Here is a 15,283-nt window from a genome sequence, read left to right as displayed (position 1 = left end):
CATTGAGAAAAAAAAATATCAAGAATATATCATGCTATTATTTCATGTTTCCACTGATTCACAGTACATTTAAATGTAAACAAAACATATAAAAGTAATCATACACATCATTGATTTTTTGATAAAACAGAGACCATCATCTTGCACATAAATTATAACATTTAATCTCCCATTGTTACTATTTTAGCATTGTATTTTATTGCAATAAGAATTATGCTTATTAAACATTACAGGACCTCCTCCTTCTAAGCAATGACTGTCTTTAAGATACTAGTGTCCTTATTATTTTTGGTTTATTTCATTTGTATTTATTTATTTATTATTGCATTGAATGAAGTAGACCTTCATCTCATTTTACAAAGAAAAAGCTCAGAGGAATATATAATAAAGTTATAGGCACTCAGAAAGATCTACAGAAAGTATTAAGATTCAGTGAAAAGATATATATGTTTAACTTAAAAATATAAAACAGGATTAAATGTCTAAAGAGAAAACTTTGAAGTAAAGAACCATTATGGATGTTTCAGAGAACGTGTATCAACTCTGTGTATGGCTACCATCAGTTCACAGCATTCTGTGAAATATGGAGAAAGAAGTATCTTTCTGGTGCTAAGACTGGAGCATTTTTGGATGACTGGTGAGGTGAATACTGAAATCCTCAACAATTTCTTTAAAAAAAACCAACCAAAACAGTACATGTCATAATAAAAGCAAATGAAGACAAAACTATGCAGAAACTAGGAAACACTTTTCACTAAGATACATGCCAATTTTTATAAAAACATACATAGAGGCCAAGAAACACACCATGTCTGTCCTTCATGTGCTATATCTCAAACTAGAAGCAGTGCAGTTATCTTAATGTGTTTCTCTGTGCATGTCATGTTAGAGAAGTTGTGCTTCTTAGTGCTGCATTATGTTGACTACCAAATATTTTCATGCCTACCTAATCCTGAACCTAACGCTGCAACTATATAGCGACTCACAGTGAAATCATGATCTGGGACGGCTCATAGGGATTGAGTTTTTAAGCTGACATTCACCGATTCTATATAGGTCAGTATCCTGAAATAAAATTCATTGAAAATGACTGGTAACCAACAGGGGTGTCTGTACACACCACCGGTTTTAATCCTTATTAAATTAAATAGGTTTATAAAATTTAAAGTTTTTTATTTTGGAGTGCCGCATCTGTGCTTACACACATTCTTTTTTTGAATGAATTACCCAGGTCCCTGGCCAGCACCACAGAAAAGCTGGACAATCCAGCAATGCCTCCCCCCCAGCCTGGGCCCCACCCCCATGCCCATGCCCTGCTATGCAGCTGTGAAAGCAGGGAGCACACAAACCACACAAGAAAAGAAAAAGCGGAAGCAATTTGAAAGCAAAAGCAATTTGAAGGGGTGAACTATAAAAAAGTTGCAGTGCCATCTGGTGTACAAAGAGGCTCGTTACATGTCTTTGGGTGCCTTTGTGTTTGTACACAACGAATCCATGGATGCAATGTTTTTATTCCCAGCAAGCAAAACTGAACTACATCTAAGGAGTTTTAGTTTAATGAGCCAGAAAGACTTTTAAAGTGTCCAGAAAACCCTCTCATGCAAACATTCATGCAGTTGCAGTGCAATAAAAGGCAAGAAACGTGGCGTGTACAAAGTCCCCTGGAGATCAGCTCCAAGTTCAATGCTGTAGCTAAGATAAGAATGTAGTCCTTGGATGAATAATCAGGGGAATAGCAGAGTAGAACAGATAGGCTGTGTTACCTCTGTCTACAGTTCTAGTATATAGTGTATACCTTACAGTTCTAGTGTATACCTTACAAAAAAAGGATGTTGAAAAACTGGAAAATTTAATAGAAGGACTGCAAGAATGATCTGAGATCTGGAACATGTAGCTTAAAATGAGAGGCTAAAGAAGCTCAACCTATTTAGTTTGCCCAAGAAAAGACTAAGAGATGACTAGAACAATGTCTACAGGTTCCTATATGGGGAACATATTTCTGATAGCAGATGGCTCTTTAACCTGACAGAAAAAGTGCAAATGAAATCCAGTGTTTGAACACTGAAAGTAGACACATTTTGACTACAAGAAAGAGATTTTTTTTAACAGTGTGGACTAGTGTAATTTAGAGACTGGTAAAATATCCCTCACTGACTTTAAATCAAAACCTGATGTGTTTCTAAATTCTGTAACTTCAAACAAGGAGTAATAGGCTTTAGAACTTACTCTATAAGGTTCAACAGTCTGTGTTATATAGGAAGTCAGGTTTGGGCTAAATACACACAGTCAAGAAGACCGAGGCTGAATTGTTTAAATCTTCATGGGTTTCTAAGCCACATAGATTGGTTTGGGAGGGAACAGAACATATTTATCCTTCAGTGGAGAGCAAGGGGGCATGCAGATGCCTGTATTGACTGAAGCCAGAATGTAGAAGGTACTCTAACTCACCTCCCAGTTTGCTGGAGATTGCCAAGGGCAGCTGAGTGCAGCCAAGTGGTGGCCATCCCTGATCAGCTGTTAGGAACACATCCCCAACACCCTGCTGGTAGCCACAGAGGGTGGGGGGGGAGCACAGAATCTCTCCCCAGACCTACCCTCCCTTGCCAGCAGCAGAATGGGGAAGTGGGGGAAATCAGAGGCCTCCACTGTGCTGGCCCCCCAGCTGCCTTGGCTGGGTCTGGGAGGGCCACATCCACATGGCGGGGTTTCCTCCTTTGCTTACTGCCTGGTCCACCTGGTCAGCGTGGCTTCTCTCCACATCCCCACTCCTTGCCAGCTGCCAGTGATGGAGAAGGGAACGGGGGAAGGGTGAGCCCTCTGCCCTGCCGTGCCCTGCCCCCCCTAAGCTAGCACAGTTGTAGGGGATGGGGTGAACCCCTCCACATTCCTTCCTTCCCCTCCTCCCCCCACGGTTTAGATTGGTTTCTGATAACTTATACTAGTTTGTGTGTAATGTCTGTACCCAGTCTGGATGATAAAACATGTTCTAGATTTAAAATAGATGAATCACTGAATTTTCATAAATTAAACCTCTCCCTATAGTTGTGCTGCCCTAGCCTTCCTATTGACCCCTGCCTACTGTCCCAACCTCCCTAACTTTTAGGGTACCACAAAGAAGAGGTGGTAAGTCATGCTGAGTGAATGAGTATTATCTTTTTGCACTGTATCCCTAAAGGCTGATGATTCTTTGCCTCACTCCTAACAGACCATGGCCAGTTCTTCCCCAATTATGTAGCATTAACCCTGCACACCTGAGGTGGAAGTGTTTTTGTTGAACTGAAGCAACGAAGAGCAAGGTCTTTTGAACTCTATGTAGACAGGAATTTCAGGGAGAAATCTTTTATATATAAAAGAAAGAAATAACAATGAAGAAACTATCTCTGTAGTTTCTTCATTGTTTTTCCTTCCCTTCAATCTCTTCATTGCCCTCTTCCAGGAGACCCACAATACCAATATAATGATATATTAACATGTTTATCAGAGAACAATATTTTGTATTTTGGGAGTGTTATGCATCATTTTAGCTCTGTGGGACAGGGACTGTATTATCTGTATTATGCTTGAAACAGTGGGGGCTGATCCATCTAAGGGCATCTGGATGTTATTGAAATATTTTATTCGTGTTGCTTGATATTTATATTTCATCTTTGGAAGGTATAATTTGTGATGGGAAATACCTGTTGGTGAAAGAAAATGATATCAGTGGGATATTTAGCATGAAGCTAAGAAACCACTCTTATAACTGTTCATGCCCATTAGCAATTATTGGGTGGATAAAAATATACAGAAGTGTACTATCAATAAATTCAAAGCAATGTAAGGGAAGTGAAGATAGCTGTGGATTTAAATGTCAAAAGGGACCATCATGATCATCTAATCTGACTGTCTGCATAACCTCTTGGCTCAGTCTGACCTCCTGCGTGGGCCAGGGAACTTTCTGAATCAGTCTTGAATATCCAAACATTTTCAACTATCAAGATGTCTGGAATGGCACCCAAAAGTCCGAGCTCAAAGATAAAGTTAGTCATTAATTAGGTTATCACTATAAGTCTGTCACAGAGATGAACACAAGCTCCAAAGTAGGGATCCAAATTTTCTAGAGTGCAGATTTATTTGGTTTTAGAGCCTTTGTTTAGGACATTATGGAAATAAAAGCAGCAGCATTGTGTGGCTTAGACCAAGATGAGACTATTTCCTCAAACTAGGGAAAACTACATAGTCAGTTCAGGCTTATCTGTTGTTCAGATAATCAACAAAGAATAGGTGGTGATTTTCCCGTGAATATGCATCTTGCTTGCTTATTCTACTCATTTTTAATATGCCCATTATCATATTGTTTCTGAGCATAAGACTGTGTTTACTGACTTGTTACTGTCAATTACAAACAGAAAAAGTACAAGGCTTAGATAAAACATCCTTAATATCCGACCTAGAATTTAATAAGAGAATGCAAAAAGCTTTGAGAGCTTTTTTTCTGGCTTCTACAACTAGCTCACTAGTACTGGCCTAGTTCTGAATTGGTCATTTCAGTCTCTAAGTCAGGTGAGGAACAAAGATGGATCAAAGGAGCGTTATGGCTATGTAAGTCTCTCAGAGACAGCAGTTTCTTAGCGAAGATGCTGGTAAGGGACAAGATTACAAAATATCTGTGGACATACGGCTTAGTATAAATCAGTCAGGATGAAATTATAAAATAGAGATGGTGGCAGTTAAATTCTGAGCAAATTGCTAAGCAGTAAGAAAATGTGTAATCAATGGCTGTGATTTACTGGAGTTCCAGGAAAGTACTGAATACCATTCTACTCAACAACTGATTGGAATAAAAGGTGGGGAGGGATTTTGGTTCAGATTAAAGAGTGTTCATAAACACTGTGTGAGATGACAACTTCCCCATTTATAAAATCCAAATAATTAAAGGTAGAGTTGCCAAAGGAATCCAAGGGAATTGGATACCCAAATCCCATTGAAATGTAATTATACTCGATATCTGTTTCATTGAAAATGCAGTCTCAAAGGAACAGATTGATGTCACCAGATGTTTAAAACAGTATTTAATTTGAAGGTCAAAAATCATAAAATGTTACTAAAGAGAGGTTTAGGACATAATGTACAAAATGCAAGTAGATTTTCTCAAGTGACCATTTCACTGACTTTGTAAATGTTGCATATTTATATTTTCTTATAGCATTCTTACATTAGGAAGGAGAAGCTAACAGGATACCTGGATAGCCTCTGGCACTATATTTTGCACAATAAAGAAAATATTTAACTATGAGAAATAATTATGGAAAAAATCAAGAAGCTATATTCAAAAACTTTGTTGTGGATTGCTGTACCTGACGGGAAAGCACCTCAGCCTGTGACAATGTGTTAATAGAGGGACTGTTGCGGCCATCAAATGTGCTTCTTCTCGTACTTATCCTGTCCCGCTCATTTTGTACAGCTAGAAAAGAATAAACATCCAATTTATTTGCTTGTAGTCAATGTCGTCAAACATAATTTCAGAGGTTTATTATATAAATACATCCATCAAGAGCAGGACCTTGGAGTTTCACCTCTGTGAGCCATAAGAAAAGGGTGACAGTAGATTTGTACATTTATTTGTCTAATAATATTTGTCACTAAAATTATTCTTTTCTAATTGTTGTGGGACACCGAGTTATCAGCGTGTTTGTGACCACCTTTATAACAGCAGCATCTCATATTTTCTTCTTTAAGCTTGACAACATTTAGTAATTTGTCTGGCTTGCCACTCCACCAGCCTTAATTAACGAGGCTTTATGACAATGATAGAAATAGATGTCCCAGTCCTGTTGAATAGGTCACAGAGTGCAGCACAATCACTGACAGGATGTCCGAGTCACAGAAATTCTGAAAGCTGTGCTCATGCTCACCCTTTCCTATGAGAGACACTGAAACAAGAATGAATAATGAACTTAATCCAAAAGTAAAGTAATTGTAAAACTGAAATCTTATGCTCCTCTTCAGGGACTTGTAATTACTAGCCAGTTTTTATCACAATAAATAAGCACCAAAAAAAAAAAAAAATTAAAAATTCCAAGGTGACGGGCTTTGTCTTCTGAGATCCAGGGAGGGTGGCAAAGGCAATAAGAAACCCTTAATAAGAGCAGAAAATGACTTATGAAACAACAGAGCTTACTTTTTAATTTAGGAATAAACAGGATAAATAAAACCATCAATCACAGTCTCTAAAACCTAGACCACATCGAAGGTTAAGCCAAGGAGAGAGGGGAAAAAAAAGTATTGTGCTGATCAACATTTTTCCTTATTCTGCAAAGAATCTCATCATCTCTAAGAGAAGCAGCTTTATTTCCAATATGTCAGTTATTTTGTGAGAAACAGTCTGCTTTACAGAAGTTTAGGAGTAGCACCAAAAGCTTCAATAAAAATTCTCTCGATACGTTGCATAGTTTCCTGTAGTTTATATGAAGAATGAACAGACCTTATTTTAGAGGTGCACTAACTTCTTGCCAAGGACATTTACTGATGGGGCTTTTATTAAGGTCATAATAAGAAATGTTGTGCAGTGATAAACACTAAGTAATAAATGTTCATGTAGAGATGAAACTAGAAATATGACCATTTTTTAACTGGATATACAGACCCCATTCACTTAGTATCTTGGCAACTAAAGTACTAAATATATTTAAAAAAATTAAAATACTGTCAGCAATGAACTGAACCAGAAGCTGAAGCAAACCACTTTTCTGATAGTCATATATAAAAGTTAGTGAACTTTCATAATCCAGGGAGATATTTCAAATTACTGTTGCATATGCTTAGGGCTTAATATATTAACTCTTTAGACCATAGATATGGGGACGAATCTATTCTCCTCCTCCCCTTCTCCCCCTCCCAAAAACCTCCCCATCAATACATTTGGCAAAAAGTTTGGCACTTTTCATCCATTTGTTTCATTACGTTTGAGCGTCCTGAAAAAAATTCTAAGTACCACATTTTTTTCACATCAGGATTCCACGAGGTATCTCGTGCATTACTGATTTTAATGATCTACATGCTAGGAAATAAATTCTATTATACCAGTATGAATCCAAAATAAAACCACAGAACTTGATGGAGATTTGTCATATTTACATTAATGTAGCTAAGAACAAAATTTGACCATAGGACTATATTTAAAAAAAAATACTCCCAAATTCTAATAATATTTAAGAAAAGCTGTAAGAAAAATATACAATGCATCAGTCTTATTTTAACAAAACTACATGTAGAAGTATTGTAAACCCATTTCACTGTAACAAACTTAATGGCCAATGACAGAAGCAAAACAGCTTCACAGAAAATTTAAAGCTAAGGACATAGGAACCATAAAAAGACTCTGATTTTTGTTGCTCATTTAAACATCTAGAGGATTCCAACCATGCCACATATCCTTCTGTCCTCACAAAATGATCATTTTATCAATAGGCCCTGGGGCAGACTCCACCATGATACTCATGTTTTTCTGATATTGTGGTCTTTTTACAGTGGTCTGCTTCTCTTGCTTTGATGGCAGACCCATGGACCTTAGATAGTGCCACATAGGCATCTCTGTCTTGGATGATACAAGAATAGAGAGGGTACAGTAAGCCTAAGTAACAGATCTATGCACCAACATAATAAAAACCAATCAAATTTGAGACCTGAAAATAAAGTGAAAATTTGTGGCAAAATATTTTTCCAATCAGTAAAACTTCATGCAAAATGGGGCAATGTACTAAATTCTTATATTTCACCTATTTCTTGTTAAGGATAAAAGCTCAGTGATGGTATAAACTTTGTGTTCAGATGATTTTATCCTGCAAAAATGTAGATAGCAAAAATTGCTGTTGCCCTAACAAATTCAAAACTAGCTACCTTCACATAAGGGTACATGCTGTCTCTGGCAACACTCTTTTTCAATTTATATATACTTGTACTTAAAACATCACTGATATACTTCCAACATCTAAACTGAATTTAAGAGGCAATAGTTTGAGACTTAAAAGTACTGCTAGACATAAATTCAGACACAAGTATGGATACAAACTTCATATCTCTATAATAGGAAGAAAAACAATACCATAGATGAACATTCCTGAATATATGGGTCCAAAATTCAGAACTGAATTTATATTTTCCCAGAGTTGTTCTAACTTGAAAATTAGAGAAACAAAAGCAACTCTCCATTATGGTAGTACTATGGGAAACTTCTAACTGGGTTTCATTTAGTTTTGTACTAATTTTTTAACCCCTATTTAGAAAAAGGTTGTTTTAATATGTACTAAACAAATCTTTTACCTTCTTTTTTCATTCCTGCTCGAAAACACTTTTTTAAACGACAGAATCTGCATTGATTCCTTTTGTCCTTGTCCACAACACACTGTCGGCTGAATCTATTAAAAACAAGGAGGGATGAATGTTATGGAACATGAATAAGACAAAATCTTGATTAACAAAAGTGCAAAAAAAGGCATTCAAGCTTTTAAAACAATGTGTCCAACTATCATCCTTCGCCAACCTTTATTCTGTATTTTAGCCCTGAAAGATATTTCTGACCTATTCATTTGACAGGAATAGTATCTCATAAGGAGAAAAGGTAGAAACGGATGGAACCATGTGTATCATTTTTTCAGTCATATTCATTTCAGTTTACCTGTGTGATATTAACCAGCATAGAGCACAAGCAAAGGGTTCAGTACTGGGGAAATTCACTGGAATTCAAACAATCGCAAAAAAGCAAGGGACAATCATAAAGAATAGCAGGAGCCCTTTCACAATCTATATTGAGGAAGCTACTATTTGGAAAATAATAAATAATGTGTGTAGACAAAATGAGAGGCATGTGTGCACAACACTTTGAAGCAGGCTAAATACTTTTGCATTTGCTTTTGCACTGACACTTTAAAGGTGTTGGTGTTTGGTGGTGTACTGCACATTAAATCTAGCCACTGTAGGAAATTCAGTGGCGTAATGTGCATTAAATGACTTGGGGTGCAGAAAACTAAAACTTCTTTGAGGCATTTTAGTTTGCTGCCTCTACAGCTGCTGAGTGAAACACTGGGCTCCGTGCAGCTCAGGGGCTCTGCAGGAAGCCCTGCAGGCAGCCTGGCAGCAGCCTGGGAAAACAGCTCTGCCCAAGAAAAGCAGTGAGCCTGATCTTTTCCACACCCTCCCCGCCCCCCACCCCCCTCCGGAGCCTACCTGAGCTGCATGGGGGCCTGGTGATTCCCTCCACAGTTGCAGCGCCCCCTGGGACTGCCCGAGCCAGGTACCTGCAGGGGGGTGCTGCCTGGGGGAGTGGGAGCTGCCACTGCTGCAGAGGGAAGCACCAGCCCCCCCCCCCCACTGCAGTCCAGGGACTGCTTCACCCATCAGCAGCCCACCCTTGCCTCTCCTCCCCGCTGGAGAAGCAGGTAAGTCAAAGGGGTGCGTGCATGACATGGGGGTTTAATCAGCCCTAAATTGAAGCAGTGTTTTTTAAAACTCACTGTTTCAATTTAGGGCCCCCGTTTCATCTACACATGCCCCAAATCCTGAATTATTGGTTTTACTCTAACAAGGCTAAACCTCAGATCAAAGGGTATACTGAAACACTTAGGATGCTAACCTAGGCAGCCATGTAAAGAAAGTCTTTCAGCACACCTTATGCTTATACATGGAAAAACGTGGTCTGCTTTACCCAGTCCAGGTTGCAGATAGCTGAATGGAAATTACCAAAGTATGCAAAGGAACATACAGTGAATATAAGGGGAAACAAGATTAAAGTCTATTTCCTCATTTTTGCTTTGCATAATGATGGGTGAAACAAATTATGCTTTGTTTGAGGAAGTTTTGGGGGGTCTGCCTCTGTCACTACCTCAGAGAGGAAAAACTCCCTGAGCACTCTAAAGAGGTGCTCAACGCCATACTTGGCTGACAGTGATCAAGGTAGGGCTCCTTGAGTGTCCATTTTAGTTCATATAAGAGTTTGGTGCATCCAAAAAAGAAAAAGCACAGTAGAACTGAAGGACAACAGAAAACTATTTCCAGCAGTGTGGAGTTCTTTAAAATATATATTTTATACATTCTAAATTAAAGCCTAGGAGTCATAAGAAGTTTTTTAGAATTTCCTCGTCATCAAAAATATAGTAAGAAATCATCAAAATTCTGCTTATTACAAATCCAGATTTTTTTCTTTAAGAAATTCTTGTTCTAATTCTTGTAAGTCAGGCTAACTCAAATGATGTCAATATGTCTTTCAGACCAAAGAAGAAGGCAAGGATCTGTCTTGATAGAACAAACCTGAGGCTATTAAGGATGAATGGCATATAGTCTACATAGAAAAATATAATTAGTGAAAGATAGTGGAAGGTGATGGTAGGATAATAAAAAGATACTGTCTTAAAGTTGATTTTCTTCAGTGCAACTTCCACATGAGAGGAAGGTAAGTATTAAAGTATTTTTTCCAGACATGAGTGGTCTGCAGTGAATGTGTTTTTCTCCCTTATTAACATTAATAAACAACTTTGTTTTATCCTCTTTATTATTTAAAGACTGAAAATCTTACTGTGCACATTAGGCCTGAAAGCTATTTTTGCACTGTTTGCTACTGTTTTGCTGGTTTAATGAACTAAATTTTTTAAGGCTGAACATTTAAAATACCTGCAGGTATAAACATGACTTTTCCGTATACTACGTCGGAAGAATCCCTTGCATCCATCACAACTGGAGGCACCATAATGTTTGCCAGTTGCTCTGTCTCCACATATTGCACAAAACCCACTGGCTCCACTGTCAGCAGTGTTCATGTTGAGCGGTTCTGCTGTAGAACTGTCTGATGAAGGACAAGCACAACAAATGTAATTATGATTAAACAGTGAAATGACTGCTACACCAGGACAAATTTACATTCACGTGGTGATTTTACCGGCCTTATGTCTTTAAATTGGCTTGTATTATTTAGTGACAATTCAAAGACACCCTCTATGTAATGGCATGTGGTTCTAAAGAGCACTTTCAAGCTTATCATTGATTGGCAGAATATATAATACTTATAAAAACATACTCATAACAACTTTTTGTCTTAACTCTTTCAGATTTGAAGCAGTTACTTGAAAGTTAAAGTATAAAAATACCTAACTGTATTGTGTGCATTTAGTGAAATATTCGTGCTAACAAATAAGCAAGACAGAGATTGAGACGACAATATTTTTTCTGGTTAACTGATGAAACATAAATTATTTTTTATAAAATTCAGCAATGATGGTCACTTCTCTGCAAAGAATATAAATTCTTTTTGACAAAGGCATAAAGAGAAAATTTGAATAGAATTGCATATAAAACTGGATAGTGAGCATTGTTTTAATGATATTTTCTTGCAAGTAAAGTTTGTTGAAAGGCTGATGCAGAATTACTGGCATTCAATCCATAAGCTAAAGTTGTTCACACAAACTATCATCATTAACACATATTATTTGTTCACTGAGATTGAGGTCCTATAGTCAAGGTGCTGCATGTACATGCAAGATAGCATAGACCCTGTCCCAAACAACTTACAATCTAAACAGACACATTAAAAAGTGAAAGAAAGGGAGCATTATTAATCATGTTTGACAGACAGGGAATTAAGACATACTGGGTGGGTCTACATGAGACATTTACTATGGAGTTATTTAATTAGCTCCACAGTAAAATGTCACCATCTACAGGTGTGGTGCTATTAGGACAGAGTCAAATAATTAACTCTGCCATAGGATAGTACTGCCAGACAAAGGTACCATCCTACAGTAGAGATATTTACTCAGCTGCAATGCACATGTAGACACTGATGGGCCTGGCTGTGGTATGAGGGTGCTTCAGTGCAGGGATTGCCTGCCCACTAGCCCCAGCCAACCCCTCTGCAGCAAGTTGAGCTGGGTCAGAGCAGCCCCAGACTGACAGGCTGTCCACCCCAGTTCAGCAAGCAGGGGTCTCAGGTGCACATGCAAACAGTGCACCCATGAGCAATAAATTTCAGTGCAAACTGCGCCAGAGTTTATTCAGACATACTAGTTGCACTTGTAGAAGTACCCACATAGATTAAAAGTAAAGCTGTACAGAGGATGTCATTTCCATTTTAAAATGGATTTAGATATTTGAAAATACAGCTCTGTTCTGAATTGAAAAAAAAACATTTTGTTTAAATGTTTGGGGTTCATGGAAATGGTTAGTTTTGACAAAATTGAAACATTTTTCTTTAGGCTTTTTTTATTTAGCATTATGATATAGTAAAATAATATCAAATAAATAAAAGAAAAGTCCTTTCAAAATGAAAAAAACCTGAAACATTTCTTTAAAAAAAAAGTCAATGCAAAATGTTACAATAGTGTCAATCTTCTTTTTTCACCCTGTTCCCCAATTTTCTTCTGAAATAAAAGAGTTATTGACCTGATTTTTAAAAGTGTTTTTTTTTCTGCCTGAATGTGGTTCAAATCCCTTTTACCAATCCTAATTAAGAGATTTGTTCAAGTTCAGAAGAGGAATAGGTAGCAGAACATCAAAATGAACCCACATCTCCCGTGTCCCAATCTGGTGCCTTAGCCAGAAGGACGTACACATTAGCCAGCAGTTACTTAACAGAAGTTCATGACTGAATTGCCAGCAGCAAAAACTATCACATTTAACAAAAAATAATTGCTAACTAAGCATTTATAATGAATAATTCAACCAGCTGTGTTTCAAGGAAGAACCCCACCCCTCCTCTCATGACCTCCATCACCCCTTCATACAGTATTAACAGATTTGTAAAGGAATTATTTTAAGCAAAAATTAAAAAGTACCAGGGGAATCATCCTTGTTAAAAACATATTTTAAAAAAGTAAAGAATGAACCAAACATGAAGAAACTATTGTTAAACCTTGCACTTAAGATGGATAAAGAAGAATTTTTTCTTGTTCTTTAATTCCACTTAAGTGCAATCAAAGACCAAATTACATTTCTGTTACTTAACCTAGCTTCAAAATAACTTCACCATTTCAGCCAAAAGTTTCAAGGCATACTTATAAAGCACTGCATAAGTACTATATTGGATGTTGTGAAGTATGCAAAATGAGCATTTTTCAGAAAGAAGTTATTGGGAACAAGATACAGATACAAATGAAACTTCCTTTGTAGATCATGAAATATTTGTTCTAGTTTAAAAAAAAAAAATTAAGAGTGGCTCTGCTTCTTCATAGTAAAAACAATGACTAAGGCAACGAAAAGTACATTAACAGTTTTCAAGTTATAATTAATGGTCTTTAACTAAAATATTCACTTTCAAAGACTGACATTTCTTTTATATCTGTTGGATAATATTCAGTTTGGGTCAAGTTAAATACAGGATGCTACATATTTGAGTCACAATTCATTAGATGAATTTCTCATAAAACCACAGCATAAACAACTCCAACCTAACTTCAGACTAATGCAACTAGCTACCTCCCTCTGGAGTTAAAATGTTACATTAGTCAAATACCAAGAACTTCTCCCTGCTAAACATTAGCTTGCAAGGAGTCAATGTGATTATAACCTCATTTTGGTTTACATGTACACAATCTGGAAAGATCAGATTAACATTTTATAAATAAAACATCAGTCCATCAATTAGAAATGACATCAAAAGCAAAGAGATAATTTTCTTCATAATCAATCATATTTCCCAAACATTGGATAATTTTGTTCTTTTTAAGTGTTATTTACAAAATATAAATTCATGCCAAAAACTATCAATACTAGTTATTCATTTGTCTTACAGTAAATAAAACAATTCCTGAACCTACCCATTTCCTTTGATTAATTGACTGATGACAGTGTATGTCAGTCACTTTCTTACACATAACTGGTATTTATTTTCTTTAATATAGAACAGTTATAATGTTATTACTTTAGAGTTAATGATGAAGTGTAAAAGAGCAGATTTGTAGCATTGAAAACAAACAAATTCCACATAAATAAGAAATCTGACTAACACCTTACAACATTATTCAATGTTACTTTTTCTGTTAGCTTCTTCCTTGATTTTGTATCACTAAGCAGATAAGAACTCACCATTGCCATTATACAGAATCTGCATAGTTTCAAACTCCAATGAAGTATACGTTGGATCTAACACTTCACTGTAGTTTGCTATTTCCATGTCCAATATCGGTTCCGACAGCCTCATCACTGAGTGTGGACACACTAAAGAAAAGCAGCTCAAAAGTACAACTGTACTATGATGAGATCTACTCTATTTTGCTGGGAACCAGTGATTGATAATCCAAAGTTAACTGTAACCGTGTCACTTATGTCCTGCAATGGGAGGAGCTATAAAACTGCTTCTGCATGCCATATTCTGCCTGTACTTTTTTCTTTTTTATGGTAGACCAGGCAATTCTTCTGATAATCTTGGAATGTTCATGGAACTGTCTTATCAGGAGTTCGTAAGTACATTGAAAGGAGTACCCAATAGATAAGTCTAGTCATTTTAGTAAGGTAGTGCTAAATGCTGCCCACTGTTTGACCTCTACTTCACAACCTGTGGGAGCATGAAAGATCCTAAATGAAAAACCACTTTGTTTATTCCATATAGGAACAGTCTGTATGTTCATTCAAATGCTCTTCTCTCTGCACAGCTTTCTAGAAAAGGAGTGGAATATGCTGAGGATATAATGGGCTATTGTTCAATAGATAAATTGCTTTGGGGTTGGCCATACCAACCGGATAGGCTACAGGGAGATTCTTTCTTCCTACACCTAGCTTAAACCACTTGTGTGCATTCTTTGCAAACAGGTGAGAAGGCAGCAGATGAACAATGTGTTTTAAAATGATTCTTTGTGGGAAATAATCTAGGCAATTCATCATAGATGCTCACTGTGCATATAATTTCTCTACACACCATATATACGGAGTTGTGTAACTGACTAGCATATAATTAATCTTCTCCAGTAACTGGTTACATGGTTACTAAAAAGATTAAGAGACTGTTCTACCAAATATAGTCACAAACCGACCCCATGAAAAGCAGTTTTGACAATAACAAAAAACAACAATGGGAGGATAGGAAATTCTACCTTCTCCACTGGGAAAAAAACTACAAGAGACGTAGCAAGGGAGGGACAATCCTGAAGAACCAAAGTATTCTCAATATTAATCTATCTAGTCCCCATATCCCATACAATAGAACAGAGGTACTCATCATTCACACAGAAGTAGGTATCACACTCTACTGTTTGTTTTTATTGGACTTTCTGTGGGTCTCTCCAATCCAGTCACAAATGACTCACAGGAGCTAGGACAGCAT

General features: G+C 37.0%; 1 protein-coding gene across 1 annotated transcript in view; it reads right to left on the bottom strand.

The window, feature by feature from the left end:
• HNF4G (hepatocyte nuclear factor 4 gamma) overlaps positions 1-14,248 on the bottom strand; it is a 26,778-nt gene extending 12,530 nt beyond the window's left edge. Inside the window, exons 1-5 of the mRNA XM_019544003.1 lie at positions 14,050-14,248; positions 10,645-10,816; positions 8,302-8,396; positions 5,895-5,912; positions 5,304-5,443 (exon numbers count right to left, since the gene is read on the bottom strand). Coding sequence (XP_019399548.1) covers positions 5,304-5,443; positions 5,895-5,912; positions 8,302-8,396; positions 10,645-10,816; positions 14,050-14,164 — 540 coding nt within the window. The 5' untranslated portion in view covers positions 14,165-14,248. The remainder of the gene's footprint in view (positions 1-5,303; positions 5,444-5,894; positions 5,913-8,301; positions 8,397-10,644; positions 10,817-14,049) is intronic.
• Positions 14,249-15,283: the final 1,035 nt, after the last annotated feature.

The sequence above is a fragment of the Crocodylus porosus genome, unplaced genomic scaffold, assembly GCF_001723895.1.
Source record: "Crocodylus porosus isolate Cpor-Errol unplaced genomic scaffold, CroPor_comp1, whole genome shotgun sequence".
Taxonomy (NCBI): domain Eukaryota; kingdom Metazoa; phylum Chordata; order Crocodylia; family Crocodylidae; genus Crocodylus; species Crocodylus porosus.
Note: the sequence above shows the minus strand (reverse complement) of the source record. Positions and strands in the feature narration are given on the sequence as shown.